Source organism: Morus notabilis, unplaced genomic scaffold (genome assembly GCF_000414095.1).
Source record: "Morus notabilis unplaced genomic scaffold, ASM41409v2 Scaffold337, whole genome shotgun sequence".
NCBI classification, from domain to species: domain Eukaryota; kingdom Viridiplantae; phylum Streptophyta; class Magnoliopsida; order Rosales; family Moraceae; genus Morus; species Morus notabilis.
This window is the reverse complement of record NW_010359286.1, coordinates 52,307-70,562: the sequence shown is the minus strand read 5'-3', so window position 1 is coordinate 70,562 and position 18,256 is coordinate 52,307. Positions and strand designations below refer to the sequence as shown.

Below are 18,256 nucleotides of genomic sequence, written 5' to 3'. Positions count from 1 at the left end.
TTATGCATTTATTAAAATTGTTTATATGATCCCTAGCGTCACTTTCTTCATCCATCTTCAACTCATACAATTACTTCTTCAAATATAGTCTATTTTTTAGGGATTTTGACATACAAACTTTTCTAATTTTTTCTAATATTTTGCTTGTAAACAACTAACAAATTAGACACAGAATTGATTCATTGAATCAATTGGAGTAAAGAAGAGTGATTGAGAAAGAGGAAACAATCGAAATGTCGACATTGCCAAGGTTTGTGGTGCTCAAATCCGCCTACAACGGCAAATATTTGAGCAAGATAAGTAACGAAGAGAGTACCAAAAAGGGGCTGCCGACAACGTTTCTGAAATTTCATGGAGAGGAGATTGCGAGTCCTTACACAAAGTTCCAAGTGGAGAGAGTGAAGAAAAACCTGAAATTCGTGCACTTACGCTGCTGTCACAACAACAAATACTTAGTATGGGGGCTGGCGGGAAAGTCGAGTTCACGTCCCCTATGGATCGTTGCCGCGGATATGGATCGTTCACTATGGAACTTGTTAGAGCCTGCCCAAACTCATGAAGATCGTTTCTGATTTCTCCAAACCTCAACCGAGCTTTACGCTTGTCTCTTGAGGGAGAAGGAGCCTTACACGGATGGCTTGTTCGCAGGATCAGGCTCGATCGACACTGACTTGCTCTCGACGTTCAAAGTCTTGGATTGGGAATCGCTTGTTGTATTTCCCAAAACCGTGGCCTTCAAGCTGGGTGGCAAATACCTCAGCCTCTATTGGATCGAGGGCCACCCGTATCTGCAGTTCGTATCCACCGACAGCGGTGATCAGATGATAGTAAACGAGATCTCCACCTTCGGCGATGGATTTGTCCGCATAAGATCCCTTTCGACCAGAAAGTTCTGGAGCCGCAACCCCAACTAAATCTGGGCCGACTCTATCTACTCCACTGGCTGCGACTCCGACACACTGTTCTGGCCCATCAAACTCGCCGACAACCTCATAGCACTCTGCAATTCGGGAAACAACTATATCTGCAAGAGTCTTACCACCGAAGGCAAGAGGGACTGTCTCAACGCCGCCGTGCCCAACATTATTAATGATGCGAAGCTGGAGGTGGAGGAGAGCGTCATCTCGAGGAGTATCTACAACATCAATTTCTGCCGTGAAGAGGGCAGGGTTTACAACCTCAAAGTCATCGAGACGACATGTCGTCGCAAAACACGTTATTTGCGATGATAATCGGTTTCTTGCGACGACTTTTTGTCGTCGCAAAACTCCTTTTTTCTTGTAGTATACTAACAATCCCTAACATTACTATTGGTACTTCTTGGGTGTAGATGAATCTGTTTCTTTTTGTTTTTACACACAAAGATGTTTCATTATTATAGGCATTCTTACATAGAGAAAAGAATAAATAATCCACTACAAAAGTAAGGGCCAAGTCTACGTATTTCTTAATACAGTGCAATAAAATTACATGTTATCTTTTTTTCTCAATTTTTTTTTTTTTTATATTGATAACTACAGTTTTGAAAATCAAACGCTTAGAAATCTAGAGTTTCAGGCTAAAGACACTACAACTTTATTAATTTTGAAATATAATTGAAAAAGAAAATATATGTTGAGTCTGTGGTGGAGCGGGCCAAAAACCGGCGGTGGATAGAACCCTAAAAACAAATGCAAGAGACGGAAAGCTCCTGGGTAGAGATCGTAACAAATGCAAGAGACGAAACCATTTTTAGAAAAGGGGTGATTTTGAAAAGAGTTGAAACCTACGCACAAGGTACATTGCATCTTTTATCTATGTATGTATAATATACAACAGATTTAACAACACATCTTGTACAACTGATAAACTAATTATGGAGCAAAACTAGAACGGGTCAATTCATTCTACACTTATATACACAATGAGAATTACAAATAGTTGTGATAGTTGCAAGCTTGGCTAAACAAAAATTATATGCTTGTTTCTATTATATGCAGCTCTTGGTTTAAAAAGAAAAACAAGGTTATATCAATGCATACACTTGCATTGAGATCTAGTTTCCATGTATCAACCCCTCAGTTAGCTAGCAACAGATTGCTCTCAAAATATTCACTGAACAACCCTTCTTTACAATGAGTGCACACAACAACGTACATTGTCATCAGGAGCGTGGGAAATTTTCTTGTAAAATAGTCATCGAGTCCTTCATATAGCGGTCCGACTAGAATCTGAAAGAGCCACCACCAAATTAAATATATACATTGCAAAACTTAAATGTGTATGAAGATATATCTCATGATTCACATAAATTTGTATTACAATCACCTGAATATCTTTTGGGAGCTGTTCATAATGCTTCAATATGTATTGAATCAGTTGCAGCAAATCACGAACGCTGTTAAACTTGTAATCCCTTTTTGCAGAGAGGGAAATGTGCCTGATTATCTCTGTATCCACCTTTTTGTTCCATTTTAGAACCACATTTATCATTATTATCCTTTCAGTACCTAAAATTGCGCTTGCAGCAGTTTCGAGCTCTTTAGAAAGAATAGAGTCTTCGCTTACTCTATCAATAAAGTCGCTAATGAAAAAAAGTCTTTTCTTTGCAACCCAGAACAGTAAATGGTGCAACACCTCACTTGCTTCTGGCCTGCCAAGAATAACAAGTGGAATTTTGATCAAGATTCGAGGATTCAAACTAGGTGTTGAGAAGTTTAATTATTCTCAAGTAAAACTTAAAATTTGCTTCAGTGTTCTCTAATCCACTACCTAGTACAACGACAAGGACTTGTCACAATGTGCATAATTTAAATAAAACGTATAAAATGAGTCATTGATAGATTAGTAAGCCTTAATTAGTGTTAGACAAAATATAAAATAGAGATATGAATAGATAACTGGAAATAAGAAAATTATATTAATATAAAAAAAATCAAAACAAAAATTGTGAATACAATTGAAATTTAACAACAATTCCAACAATATATAATAACGACGATGACAATATACATTTAAACTGCATAAAAAATTTTAAATCTTTGAACTAAAAAATTCCAAGGCTAGTGTGTCACATTTTTCATAAAGCAAATTTGGCTCCTGACTGTATAACGGTTTACTAGTAGCAAAGACGGAGAACTATGCTATCCCCGCTCAAAAATTATAGTGTATTTCAAATGAGAAGTTGGGGGTCGTCTGTTTTATAGGACTTAGAAGAGACAATGCTTTTATGTGATTTTCATGTTAGACAAAGAGCTTTTCTCAACTTCATGGAAGTTTTCTTTTGGTTTTCCAACTTCATGGGAGGACTCTAAGAGTCAATTCTCATTTACCCGTTTACCTTTTTGAGCATATGAACATATCATTTTGATCTTCTCAAATAGGATAAAGGGTTTCCAAAATGGTACCTCAGACAGGGTTTCCAAGCATTTTTCCAACAATTAGTTCCAAAACTTATCATGTAGAATCTTTGTTGAAGGAAACTATTTATAACCTCACTGATGTACAATTAGAGTTGAAAAGGAGAAGAAAGAAGAGGAATTATTTAGACCGGGAGAGAACAAGGAAGAGATTGAGAAAGTAACAAGGAAAATGAAATCAAGTGGGAGAATAATTCTAACATTATACTTAATAATCAATCATAATCTACTATTGTTTATGCACTCGAAAAAGGGAAACTAAATATATGATATTAAATGCAAAATCAAGAAATCAAAATAAGGAATAATCGATTAGAATTTATCCTAATCAACGTGATTTGCATCACTCACCTTAACCAATATTCAGGTTGTAATAAAAGAGAAATGAGATGAGAAGCTTCTGGGAAACCTTGTACCAAAAACATGTTCTTCAGATTCTCTTCCTTAATATTCTTATTGCGTTCATCATGGTCCCCAAATGGATGTATACCACGAGTGATGCAATAAAAGATGAGGCAACCTAAGGAAAACAAATCCATTGCATGTGTTTGGCGTTCAAAAAGAAGCCATTCTCTCGCTTTCCAGCCTGTAGTGCCGCAACCTATAGTCGATTTGAAAAACATGCATGAGACTAACATTGAACGGATTTAGAAGCAGTTAAAATCAGGTTCAGGAAAAATGTCATCAAATATCAATTTGTAGTAGGTACTAGCTACAAAATGCCCGCTTGGGTTGGAAATGGCAAAAACGCAGTTTTAGGGTAGAGACGTGATAATTCAAGTTCAAATTAGAGATCCACTGTGTTTAATGTGATTTCTAGACAAGTTATGTTCAACTGTGTTCACATGCTCAACCCAATATTATTCGAAATTGAAATGATTAATTAATGACAATGTCGTTCTGACATGTTTACAACTCAATCAAGTATTAGAGTAGATTTTGATGCAAGTATATTGCCTATTACATTAACGATATATCGTGTGCAACCCTTGATTTTCAAGCTAGTTCTTCCGGCATTGATAAGCCCCTACTCAGGCAAATATTTTGATATATTACTGGGGATAATCTAGTAGATTACTCTTAAGCATTGAACTACTTGACAAGGCAATTTTGTAAACCATATTTTGTTGACACGGATAATCTGGTGAGGTAAAAATTGAAACCCTCTCACTGGATTAGTAAAATTAAGAAAATGCCACATTCCTGTAGCAATCCTCAACTTTACTTGTTAAAGGGAAAGAGAGGGCATCAGGAATAATCAGTTAGTTGAACAAATCTTGGAAACGTACCAAGTAAGGGGAGGTAGCAGACCCTCGAAGATCTGCGTATCGGTGTACATAATTTGTCATTAATAAAATTCTTCCATTGATTCTTTCTTTCATTCTTTTGATTCTTTCAATTCGTTCTTTTCTAGTTCTTGTTCCATACGGCACAGCCCTTATCAATAACGTTACTCGAAAATTGGTTAAAATAGTAAGCCTGAATGAGAAATTTAGTTTGAGCAATCAGTTTGACGAATGTATGGGAAATGAGAGTACTTACGTGAAAAATGGTTACTCAACGCAGACTTATTATCACGAAGGCGTCTGCTGATGTCCATATCGGAAAGCTTTGCATGAAAAGATGAGCTTTGCTTTTGTATCAATACGTTTTCGGGCTTTACGTCTCGGTGAACTATGCCCAACTTATGCAAGTGCTCAATTGCAGAAACTATATCCCTGTTAGATCAGATATAGAATGATGTGATCAACTGGCAATTTAATCCCAAAGACAAGGGACCTAAAAGATGATTCATTAGAAGTCCAATAATTGAGCAGGCATGATTGAGCTAAGATATGCATAACACAATTTAAGCTTTTCTAGTTATGTTTAAAGGAAATTTAACTAACCTTATCAATTTTAGTAATAATGGTGTAGGGCGGTTATTATCATCCCAAAGGTCAGCATCTTCCAAAATATTCGGTAGCTCTGAATGTTCATCACTTGAAGTTACAGAAATTGTATTGCAATGATGATCTTTTGATACATACTCATATTGATGTAAAGAAGCCGCGGAAGGCATTTCGATAAGGTCACTCAAATTGCAATCACATAGCTCCAGAACAAGATAAATAAAGTCTCTGTCTTGCTCCACCCCATAATATTTGACAACATTTTGGTGATGATCAGATGCTTCAAAGTTCTTGATTTCTTGATCAGCCATTTCATGATGACTCTTGAGAATCCGTTTCACAGCAACTGGTGTACCTTCATAAGATCCCTCATAGACAACGGTCCCCATGCTGCTTTTACCAATTTCTTTTGATAAAAAAATCACTAATTTTTCGCCTATCCGCAGTTGGTTCTCATTAGATGAAACTTCTGAACTAGAAGTAGTACTTTCTTCTCTACGCTGATTTACATAACAAATTTCTTGCGTATAAATAGATAAATTGAAATATAGACCAATTAAAACAAATGTTAGAAAAAAAGAGTCAAAACTGTCCATGTTTTTCTTTTAATTACAACTTGAAAGATAACGTTAAAAAAAAAAAAAGGAAAAAAAAAACCTTACTTTACTTATGGAAAATGAAACAAGAAGAATTAGTTCAAACTTGCTTCCTTTAAACTCCAAACTACCACCACCACCGCTAACTCAAAAGAGAAGTTTTTTTTTCTCAAAATAATTTTGTTCTCATTTTTATTTACAAAATAGAAATAAAACTATTAATGGTAGCCAAAAAAAAAAATCCCTAGCCTGCCTCGAAAAATACAAAAACAAAACCACAAAACCAGAAGTACAATGTCATTTTCCCGCCAAACTTTACATCACTCCATTAATGCACCCCGACCAGAGGAGTACGGATCTGACATTATGTGTGTTTGTGTTTGTAACATAGGAAATAGGAAAAAAAAAACAAAAACAAAAAAGAAAAACAAAACAAGAAGACTCCAAAATCATCATCCAAACAACAGCCAACAGGGGGTGGGTGGGCCCCACCCAAATGGGCCTCACATCACTTACATGGATCTCGGAATTTGTTTCTGAAAGCGTGAAGGAACATTGGCAATGATGCAGCTAAAAAAAAGAAAACAAAATAAGAAAAAAAATAAATATAAAAAAGAAAGAGTACCGTTGGCGAGAGGGTACTGAGTCGGTCCGACATAGGTTTTGTGGAAATTTAGCTGAAAAAATTCCAAAATTAGCCGTACTACTTCCAACTTCGTGTGAGAGAGTGAGAGAGAGAAGTATAAAAGGGTTTTTTCAGGTCAATGTCAAATCGAAGCTTTTATGGAAGAAAAGTAGAAACGGGAGTTTTCGTATGTGAAAGTAATCACCACAGCTCGATGCGTGGAGGAGATCTCGCAGGAAATCTCCTCCGCACACTCCTGAGGAGGGAACTGCAACAGCTGTGGGTCGATGAGAAGACTGGCAAAGCGATAAGGAGATTGAAAGCCTACGGCAGCTGGTCGTGACGACGGTACTAGAGGCTGGAGCCGGTGAGGACGCCTGCGAGCCGTGGCCTGGTGTTTTGTTCAAAAGTGCAGCGGCTAGAGGATGAAAAGATTGAGGGAGAGGAAAGAAACTGTGAAAAACCCTATTGTCTTTTTAAGTCTTTTTTTGGTATGGCCTTCTAACCGGTAATGGTACAGTCAGTTTTTAACTATTAAATTTTGTTAAAATTAAATTAGATTTAAAATGTATATAAAAAAATAATATTTGATACGTATCTAACGGTTCAAAATAGAATCTTTCGGTAGCTCACTTTTTCAGTGCCACCAGAGAACTAATTATCTGTTTTGGTACGTTATTAGGGCTATGTACAAAACCATTCAACTTGACAAACCAATCTAAGTCTCCCTAACCCAGCCAGAAAGACACAACCCACCACTTTTTTTTTTTTTTTTTTAATTTTTGCCTATTAAGGCCTAGGCCTGAGTCAGTTGGTTGGGCGATTCCAAACCCGTTAAACCTAACCTGACCCGCACTAATGACTAGTAGTATGTATTAAGGGTTAATTTCACAAATGGTCATTGAGGTTTATATTCAATTCCACTTTGGTTCTTAACTTTTCCCACAATTGGTCATTGAGATTTTACTTTATTTCAGTTTCGGTCCTTTTGTTATCTAGGTGTTAAATATTTGACTGAATTTATATAAATTTGAGACTAAAATTAAAAGCGTCTAAAGTTTAGAGATTAAAATAATACAAAAAACAAAAGTTAATTTCTAAAATAGCCTCTCATTTTCCTCTCTTCTGAAAACCCTCCATCTCTGACCTCTCCCTGACCTCTCCCTTTCTTCTAAAAATCCAAGCCTCTCAATCTTAGTTCCCACTCCGCCCCTTCCTTCTCCCTCTCAAGCCTCCACTGCCGTCACCTTCTCGAATCTCATTTCTTCAGTGCCAGCCCTCTCCAGCTGCCACCGTCGTACCTCTCAACTGCTGTGCCTCGAAAGCCACATCTGCTTCAAAAGGTCAGACCTCTCTTCACATCTTCTCCTTCTTTATTATTCCATTTGTTTCTTTCTTTGTTTTTTTTTTTTTTTTTGTTTTTGTTTTTGTAATGTTTCTTTTGAACCTTTTGAAGTTTTATCACGTCCCTCTTGAACATGCTTGAAGTTTGGTATTCATCTAGGCTATCAGGTAAATTCAATTACAATATTCGGTTTTTTGTTTACAATTAGTTCTATGCATCCCTATCCTATTCTTGATTACTGTATTGCTGTGTTGCTGACTGCATGAGGATTAGAATGTTTTGACATTTTTATTATTGTGTTGTGCGTTGGAACATTTTGTTTTCGTTTTTGTTTTTGTTTTTTTGTTTTTGTGCTGGTGTGCTGTGCATTGGACCATTTTGATTATTGTGTATTATTGTGTTATTGACTTATTGAAATCTGAATGTCCAAAAGATAGTGTTTTTTGTTGGAAAATGAAATCTGTATGTCCTAAAAGTATAAAAAGAAGTATAACTTTTTTTTTTTTTTTTTTTGCTTTTTGTTTTTTTTTTTAAAATGAATACAAATATTGCAACTTGTTCAAAAAATAAAGTGTTTTTTAAGTCTGAAAATGAAAATTGAAATTAACCATTACTAACTATTTTCTGATTCAGTGTTGTAGCTTAGTATTTATACTAATTTGTGTTTCTTTCTTTCATCAGGTATATAATACAGAGGGAGTTCTCCGATGACTTCTCGGAGATCCCTCTTCCTTGCGATATATGCCATTCTCAGTTGTTCGAGCTCCTCCGGACTGTGCTCTTCGGTCTCGAGGCCGGCGTTGTGGCTCCTCTAAAACTCACCATTTCTCTCTTTCTTCTCCTCAAAATTTTCAGGACATAAAAGTCACCCTTTTTTCCCAAATTTAGCGAAAGTCTCTCTTCCTCGATCTTTCAAAATATCCCATCAGTAAAACTTAGAAAATTTCCCCCTCAATCAAAGATGTAGAAGATCAAGTCCATTTGGCAGGAAAGTGTTGTTTGAATGGTCAGTTTTAGTTTGAGCTTTGATTAAACACTACTTAGAAGAAGAACAAGTTTTCAAGGAGATTGAGGAAGTCCAAGGAAGCTCGAAGAGTCCACTCAAGTTCTAGGTAAGAGATTGAAAACTATAACATTCTTTAAAAGAGTTTCTAGTTATTGTTAATATATATATATATATAATTAGTTGTGTTCATCTTTGGCTAAGAATGTTAGTACCGTGATTTTGGGCTCTGTATAATACTATTAAAGGTTTGTGGTATGATGCTTTAGATACCACCAGTGCCATTTTTCTGCTCTCTAAAGTCTCCTCTTATATATATTTTCTTCCTTCTATATTCATCCACAACTTATACAAGTACTTACCCGTTTACATACAAATTGTACGTCCTTTTAACTAATTGAGATAAATGATATATTAGGCCACGCAAATGTCGGACGTTGAAGATAATTCCGCGGACTTACCCAAGCAAGTTATGGTACTAATTTCCTCATGTGCTTTTGTTTTGTTATCACTAATAATTATACCTATTGTTGCTCCTTCTAAAACCATTTATGTTTTCTGTTTTTTTTTTTTTTTTTTTTTTTTTTTTTTTTTGGTTCTTTTCTTTTCTTTTCTTCTTCTTCGTCTTCGATCTGAAAGGATATCATCAAAGCTGCTGAAACCGTTATCCAGAGTCGGGTACATAAATAATTCTTTCTATATGCTGTAGATATATATATACATATATATTATCTGAACTACGCCATTTTTAATATCCCATATTTGTCCATATTCCTTTACACTTTTTTATATGTGTGTTCTTCTCTGTAATTAGCAATTGTTGTGTAATTAGCAGTTGTTGTTTGATACTGATTGTAATTTTCAAATTCACAGGATGACAACACCCCTGAACAAATAATTGAGCTTTTGAAAACTTTCGTAAGAGAATTCAAAAAATTTGTAAGTAGTTCTCCTTCATATATAAACAGCTTTTAGTATATGATTGAGAGAGTTAACATCATGAATTATTGTTAATTTTGTGTATATAGCTCATTCTTATCTATATATTTAGTTCTTCTCTACATCAAAAAAATAAATGTGCATATCCCTACCTTAATTAAGCGTTTCTTCCCATAAGTTAACCTAATCAAAACAGTAGGTGTTACTTCTAACCTCTTCTTCAGAAATTAAGTAGAGAAGTAAACTGCATTCTCATCCATATATCCTTTGTCAGTTTCCAGAAAACTGTAAGGTTCAAACTAAACTATGCAGAATACGTACATTTAAAATCTTTTCAGCAATTAAGACTTCAAATGGACTGCGACTAACATCTGAGTTAAAAGTTCAATAAGTAAAATCTATATGCATGCTCATGACATTAAACTTTTCTATTCTATACCCACTTTATCCAAAGCATTACTTAAATCTATCATACCTTAACCTGGTATCCAATAAGTTGTGAGTTTTACTGAACCTGTTTTAATCTGTCATACTCAAAGTATTATTGTTTTAATTTCTCATTTTAAAAATTCATAAATAATTCATCTTAAATTCAAAGCAGTCAAAACCAGCACCAATAAAAACTAGACTTGTAAACGAAGAGTTTGATATATCATATGCCTTCTGTAACGACCCATACATTCACTTATTATGATATTGTTCACTTTCAGCTTAGGTTCCGCATTCATTTGCCTTTTGACTTCGCCCCTAAAAGCCTCGTACTAATAGAAAGTAGGGTTCTTCCTTTTAAACGATCACCTATATCTTTCTTCAGACGATGTAGAACTGCATTATTTATCTCATCTTGTCCCTTTTTCCTCAAATGGATTAATTATTGCCCCAATCATTCTCCTTTTAGGGACGTAACGTCCTCTTTAGCCACACTTTCATGGCAGTTCAGTTTTTTACAATTTTGAACTGCAATAGTCATTCACCATTTTTCATAACTATATAGTACTGTAATAATTATTATTATTATTATTATTATTTTATTAACACGGTTTGTGGTATGATGCTTTAGATATCACCAGTGCCATTTTTCTGCTCTCTAAAGTCTCCTCTTATATATATTTTCTTCCTTCTATGTTCATCCACAACTTATACAAGTACTTACCCGTTTACATACAAATTGTACGTCCTTTTAATTAATTGAGATAAATGATATATTAGGCCACGCAAATGTCGGACGTTGAAGATAATTACACGGACTTACCCAAGCCAATGGTACTAATTTCCTCATGTGCTTTTGTTTTATTATCACTAATAATTATACCTATTGTTGCTCCTTCTAAAACCATTAATGTTTTCTCTTTTTTTTTTTTTTTTGTTCTTTTCTTTTCTTTTCTTCTTCTTCGTCTTTGATCTGAAAGGATATCATCGAATATGCTGAAACCGTTATGAAGATTCTGGTACATAAATAATTCTTTCTATATGCTGTATATATATATATATGTGTGTGTGTGTGTATATATATATATATATATATATTATCTGCACTACGCCATTTTTAATATCCCATATTTGTCCATATTCCTTTACACTTTTTTATATATGTGTTCTTCTCTGTAATTAGCAATTGTTATGTAATTAGCAGTTGTTGTTTGATACAGATTGTAATTTTCAAATTCACAGGATGACAATACCACTGAACAAAAAATTATGGCTTTGACAAATATCCTCGCCCTACTCGAATATTATGTAAGTAGTTCTCATTCATGTATAACCAGCTTTTAGTATATGATTGAGAGAGTTAACATCATGAATTATTGTTAATTTTGTGTATATAGCTCATTCTTATCTATATATTTAGTTCTTCTCTGCTTCAAAAAATATATATGCATATCCCTACCGTAATTAAGCGTTTCTTCCCATAAGTTAACCTAATCAAAACAGTAGGTGTTACTTCTAACCTCTTCTTCAGAAATTAAGTAGAGAAGTAAACTGCATTCTCATCCATATATCCTTTGTCGGTTTCCAGAAAACTGAAAGGTTCAATCTAAACTATGCAGAATACGTACATTTAAAAACTTTTCAGCAAATAAGACTTCAAATGGACTGCGACTGACCTCTGGACCTGTGAGTTGTTGCATCACAAGAAACGATAATTAATGAAAAAAGGAGGATGGAAAGAAAAAAAACTTGTAGTTTAACACTAATTAATGTTCAGAGCAAGAAAATAGAAAAGGATTTCTTACCTCAACTATTAAAGTGATTAACAACAAAAGAAACTAAAACTGCAATCCTCGAAGGAAAATGATAAGCTTGTAGTTTAACACTAATTCCACTCACAAAGCAACTCTCTTATTGAGTTATTGATTCAAAACGAAATATTTTGTTGAAAGAAGTGAAGCCACTACCGACAAAGCTATTGGTCGGGGTGTTCACTGACTAGACTAAAAATATTTTCTTCTTTTGCTTCTTCTTCGTTTCTGAGATCATAAAAGAAAAAGAATACGAACTTTTAATTTAAAAAAGTCTAGATTACGTACATTTGATATTATCTGGGTTTTAACAAGAATTCCACGGTAGAGTATTAAAGAGAAAAATGTAATGGTAGGGCTATGTTAACCACAAAACTTGTATTAGAGGCTAGATTACGTACTTTTTATTTTATTGTGATTTTGATCTGATCTAAAATTTAAAAAAAAAAATGTAAAGACTAAAGACTCTACGTGCTCACCCCTTAAGATTCTCCTATGACTACATTTTAATTGATCTATTTCTTCATTCTATTGGATGATATCAATTTTCCACTTCTATATTTATATGTGAGAAACTCTTCTCAATCAGGAAAGGACTGCTTCTGGCTCAGAGAAAAAAATTGGAAAAATAAAGGTTTTATTATCAAAGGAAATTGGTCGAAGTGCCAACGGGACTATTGTATATGAGGGGTATTATGAAGAGAGACAAGTTGCAGTGAAATGCCTTACCAAAAATACTTTTAAACGTGACCTGAAAGCTCAAAGAGAAACCAAGACTCTCATAGCATCTGATCGTAGCCAAAATATTGTGACGTATTATGGGAAGGAAGCGGACGATGATAATATCTATCTTGCTCTAGAGCGTTGTGATTGCAATTTAGATAACCTCATTCAAATGTATCCTAAGAATTCCTCTCGACATAAGCGCCCTTTATCAAAAGGCTTGAAAGAACTGAAGAAAACTATAGGAGATATTAAGCTTTGGAAGGAAAATACATGCCGTCCGTTTCCTATATTACGGGACTTGATGAGGTTAGTCAAAAGTTCTTTTAATTTCGTGTTATGTATAGTTTAGGACAATTATGGTTATGTACTCAATTGGACTTTGAATGAGTCATCTTTGATGTCCTTAATTTCTCTTTGAATTACATTTAATGAGTCATTTTCTATTTATGATCATAGGGGCATGGTTTCTGGGCTTAATGTGCTTCACAAGTCGGGTATAGTTCACCGACACTTAAAGCCACAAAACATTTTTATAATTCATGAAAGCGGAACTTTATGTGCAAAGCTTGGTGATATGGGCATTAGCAGACGACTTCGTGGTAATAAGCGAGTGTTGACTCCCCATATTAACTCTCCTGGCAAGTACTCATTTCCCTATTTTGAAGAAATCTTAACTATTCTATCCAATTCTAGGGTAACCTTATGTCTAAACTGGTAAGAAGAAAAGGGTTGACGATGTTAGATGAGCTATATAAGTAAGCAACTTCGCTAGTTCATACTTTATTACTCTAATTAGTATGTACTTTGATACCATTTCAACCTTAAACATTTTAGTCTCACTTTAAACATTTCTTCACAGCATACAGAAATCATGGCTGGAAAGCACCCGAAGAGCTTCTTGATGGCCAACAAACAACTGCAATGGATTTGTTCACTTTAGGTTGCATCCTATTTTTTTCCATCACTGGTGGTAAACATCCATTTGGGGAACAAGATCGGAATATTAAGAGTAAAGATTATAAGCCAGACTTGCATTTGATAGAAAAGTTCCCTGAAGCTGTTGATCTTATTTCTTCTTTAATAAAATTTGAGGCTGGGGAGAGGTAAGATTATATAGTTTCCTTCTGCATGGATTATATAGTTTAACAATGTCTTAAAATTGTGCTCCATTTCTATGTTGAAATAAAATGATATGCGACAAAAGGAGAGGTAAGCTAGAGAATGAGGAAGTGTGTGATGAAACAAGTGATCCTAGTATTTCTCAAAATTATATCATGTTGTGACAAGCCTTGCTTTTGTATAATTAGTGCATTAACTGGAGAACTATGGAAAAGGTTTAAAAGTTTTAGTTGGGAAGAAGAAACTTATTTCAGTGGACCTAATTTGAGCCCTCAACTCTTGATGAAATTTCATTCGTTATTCATGGCAGGCCACAAGCAAATAAGGTGCTGCATCATCCACTGTTCTGGGACGCGAAGAAGAGACTTGAGTTTCTCTGCGCCACTAGTAACAGTGTAACCAAGGAATCTACTAGTCTTTCGGACAACAAGAAGACTACTCTTTTGAGTAGGCTTGAATCTACTGCAATTAAAATTTTAGGTAAATTTAGTCCGGGAAAGGTTAAATATTGGAGCGAACAGATCCTTAACGATAAAATCAAGCAAGACTACCCGTACATCTTATGGGGTTACAAGTTTGGCAGTGTCCAGCACTTGTTGCGATTCATTCGAAACAGACGTGCTCATTATGAAGATGATCCAAAAGAAATCCAGGTGCTTGTAATACCAGTATAAGAATGTGATACATTTTCAATGCATTCATTGAGGTTTTCAATGTTAATATTCACTTACTTTTATTGTGGCTCTTTACAGGACCATTTCGGAACGAAAAATGAAGGATTCGATGACTATTTTACAAGTCGATTCCCATTACTTTTTTTTGAAGTGTACAATGTTGTGCGTGACTGCTGTAGAGAAGATGCGCTCTTCAAGGCATTTTTCTAAGGGGATCATGAGGAAGTAACTGTCTGAAGTGTTGATGGAAACTAGACTCCAAATGGAGTATATAAGCTTTTTTTTTTTTTTTGTTTTTTTGTTATTGGCATAAGGGGCTAACTGTGCATGTGCGTTTTGCTTCATTTTGCAGATCGCTAAATACATACATGATTAGGTTATACACACATGATTAGGTTTTCTTAATTTCTGGCCAGTTTCCTCTTACTTCATCCTCTTGATTAATTTATGTTTCTTTTTTTATGGAAATTGGTAGGTGAATGTTAAATGCTTTGTGTGAAAATAGTATAAAGACCTTTTTTTTTTTTTTTTTGTGGATATAGAAAGTTAATTTCATGCTTTTATTCTTGTTTTGCCGGTTTGCCGATCCATGTCTTTCATGAATTTACATCACCAAAACAGAGCTTCAAGTTTGATATCAATAGTTTTGTTTATTGTACAAACCAAATTAAAACCTCTCTAACTTAATACTATTAGGGCTAGGATACATTTTCTGCTTTTCGTTTTCTTTCTTATTCTTCTTTTTCTTTTTGTCTTTTTTTTATTTTTTATTTTTTTTAGGAAGAGTAGCAAACATTATTAGGTGCTGCTGAATCTATAATTATGAACATATTGAGAAATGAATACTTATTAACTTAAAAAGAGTTGTGTGATTTTAATATGTGTAGATGCATTGTTTTTTTTTTTTTAATTTTATTTTAAGATTCACGTTTGACTTATAAATTCATAAACAATAAACATAGTAAATTTAGTAATTTATCGATACATGAGGTGGAAGCTATATGGTTTCTTGGCACGAAGTGAAGACTCAAGTTACGATCAGTGGTGGCGCACGTCCTTACTGAAAAGTTAATGTCTTAAAAATTTTTATTAGTTTCTAGCAAGCGCCCCCTCCAACTTTTGTTTTTCAGATGTTTTCTTTTCTTTTTCTTTTTTCATTTATATCTGCTCTCTAATGATTTTAGCGTAACATAAACGTATTAATTGAGTTTTAACATAATAATTATATTAATTGTGCTAACCTCATTACAAAAAATTATGGATTTGTCGTCGCTAATTAGACGACAGTTTCATACAAAATTGTCATCAAACATGCCATTAAAAATGTGACGACCCTAACTTTTGATTGTCATCCTATACACATACTTAACATTACTTAACCTCTAACACTTACTAATTATAACCTGTTAAAATTCAGGCCAATCTTTTTTCATTCTTACCATGTACGTCTAAATGCTGTAGCATTTAGCTAGCCTTCTGTTTTCAGCTATTCGTAAAATGTTGTAGCATTCTAACAGCATTCTGTACATTAGTCATTGTCAAAATGTTGTAGCATTCTGACAACATTCTGTTATATTAGTCATACCTAAAATGTTGTAGCATTCTGACGGCATTCTGTTACATTAGTCATCAAAATACATAAAACACTATTTTATTTTACACATAATGTTCAGCAGCATTTCCAAAACACATGAGGTGTCCACAACCCACTTGCCCACATTCCGCTGCTACACCCTCTCTGCATGCCCAGCATCAAGTTTCAGGGAGCCGGTGCCTTACCCGTGCTTCCTACAACACGAACAAGCTTGCTTTTCTATGTTGCACAAACATTGTGCATATAGTAGAATTTTGAATGTTAGATACAATGTAAATGCTAGATACTATGTTAGGTAAGTATTTACAAGACTTATGTAATCGTAGAACTTTATTATGCAAAAAGTATGTATCGATGTTAAGTCGAGATCAAACTAAGAAAAGTGAAATGTTAAACTTTAACGAAAGGTTAATCTCATGATAAAATGCTCAATAATGCACAAATTCACAAGATTTAACTAAAATTACCGTTTCAATAAGACAATTGATAAACGGTAAGAGACTAAACGTCCTATTTGTACCAGCCTTCGAAGGAAAGGTTATTATGAGACTATGAAAGATATGAAACCGTGACTGAGTTGGATTGGTTAGCTACCCCACTCCTCACTGGTTATGCGCGCTATGGTACAACAGGACAGGGCCCTTAAGAAGTAAAAGACAAGAAAATGAAACACGAAAACCATTCCATATAACAGTATGGTATCTGTAAACAAGAATGAAAAGAATGAGAAACACAGAATGAAAGTCGTTTAGAATTCTGTACTAGGCTATATGTTATGAATGCATATATGGGTATGCATAATTATTGCATCTGTTATGACCTATTAATACTTGCTGAGTAAAAGCTCAAACGTTTCTTGGTGCGGGCCAGTTATTACAGAAGATTTGTAGAGGGTTTTGCAAAACTAGCTGCAACACTCACTACCCTCACACGAAAAGAAAAGAAGTATGAATGGACTGAGAGGTGTGAAGAAAGTTTTCAAGAATTAAAACAAAAGCTGACTACTGCACCAATACTTACTATTCCAAAGGAAGGAGAAAAGTTTGACGTATACAGTGATGCTTCCAAACTAGGGCTGGGAGCGGTATTGATGCAAAATGGAATGGTAATTGCGTATGCGTCTAGACAATTGAAAACTCATGAGAGAAACTATCCTACTCATGATCTTGAATTAGCAGCAGTAGTTTTTGCCTTAAAGATATGGAGGCATTATTTATATGGTGCACAATGTCAGATTTTCACTGATCACAAAAGCCTCAAGTATTTCTTTACACAGAAAGAACTTAACATGAGGCAACGCAGATGGTTGTCCAGTACTTTTACAAAAGGATATTCATTCATTAGGGTTGGAGCTAATTACAGGTAAATTAGCCACTCTACAGATACAACCATCTATTTTTGACAAGATGACAGAAGCCCAACGTCAAGATTCTACTCTTGACAAGTATTGGAAAGAAGCTGATGAAGGAAAAGAGACGGAATTCAAAGTCTCTGATAAGGGAATACTCACATTTCAAGGAAGGGTTTGTGTTCCGGAAGATAAAAAACTTAAGAGTCAAATTCTTTCTGAAGCTCATAATACCCCTTATTCATGTAGGATCTAGTTGTGATTTTTAATGAAAAATCATTTGAACAACAACAAACTTGTAGGCGGAATTTCAAAAATTTTAACATATCCATTTAATTCCAAATTAAATGTAAACCACAACGAGAGATACATGCATGATATATGTTTATAGACAAAGGAATAAAATGACAATCATACCTTTGTGACGATTGAATCAAAAATGACCGCAAGGATCTTGTCTCACTATCTCACGTTCCGAGATGGAGAATTGCCGTGAAACAAGATCGTTGATCTATCGATACGATCACACCAAAAACCACTCGTTGATTCAAGACTATGACTCTAAGTGTTTGGGGATGAGAGAGTGGGCTCTTTTCAAAAACCTAAGGAAACAATTTTTCCTTCTATTTTGTCTCAAAATTTCGGCCACCTTTAGGAGAGAAAAGTGTGAGATTTTTTCTTCTCTTAAAAACTCATAGTTAGGGTTTTCAATAATAACCTCTTATAGGAGGAAATTCAAAAACTCAAACCCTAGATG

General features: G+C 34.6%; 2 protein-coding genes and 1 long non-coding RNA gene across 3 annotated transcripts; 2 read left to right on the top strand and 1 right to left on the bottom strand.

Moving 5' to 3' along the window:
• Positions 1–1,879: 1,879 nt before the first annotated feature.
• On the bottom strand, positions 1,880–6,983 carry LOC21406458 (serine/threonine-protein kinase/endoribonuclease IRE1a). The gene is made up of 6 exons (XM_024163002.1): positions 6,512–6,983; positions 5,288–5,790; positions 4,941–5,116; positions 3,750–3,999; positions 2,308–2,632; positions 1,880–2,210 (listed from the first exon to the last, which is right to left on the bottom strand). Exons 1-6 carry the CDS (start codon positions 6,542–6,544, stop codon positions 2,058–2,060), a joined length of 1,440 nt encoding a protein of 479 aa, XP_024018770.1. The 5' UTR covers positions 6,545–6,983; the 3' UTR covers positions 1,880–2,057.
• A 791-nt stretch (positions 6,984–7,774) lies between these two features.
• On the top strand, positions 7,775–8,716 carry LOC112090819. The gene is made up of 3 exons (XR_002901828.1): positions 7,775–7,854; positions 7,968–8,023; positions 8,538–8,716. It is a non-coding gene; the product is annotated as an uncharacterized LOC112090819 (long non-coding RNA).
• Positions 8,717–8,884: 168 nt separating this feature from the next.
• On the top strand, positions 8,885–14,767 carry LOC21406457 (serine/threonine-protein kinase/endoribonuclease IRE1b). Its single transcript, XM_024162970.1, has 12 exons — positions 8,885–8,968; positions 9,278–9,334; positions 9,499–9,537; positions 9,733–9,798; positions 11,008–11,061; positions 11,208–11,246; positions 11,470–11,535; positions 12,628–13,070; positions 13,221–13,402; positions 13,624–13,867; positions 14,194–14,536; positions 14,636–14,767. Exons 2-12 carry the CDS (start codon positions 9,287–9,289, stop codon positions 14,765–14,767), a joined length of 1,656 nt encoding a protein of 551 aa, XP_024018738.1. The 5' UTR covers positions 8,885–8,968; positions 9,278–9,286.
• Positions 14,768–18,256: the final 3,489 nt, after the last annotated feature.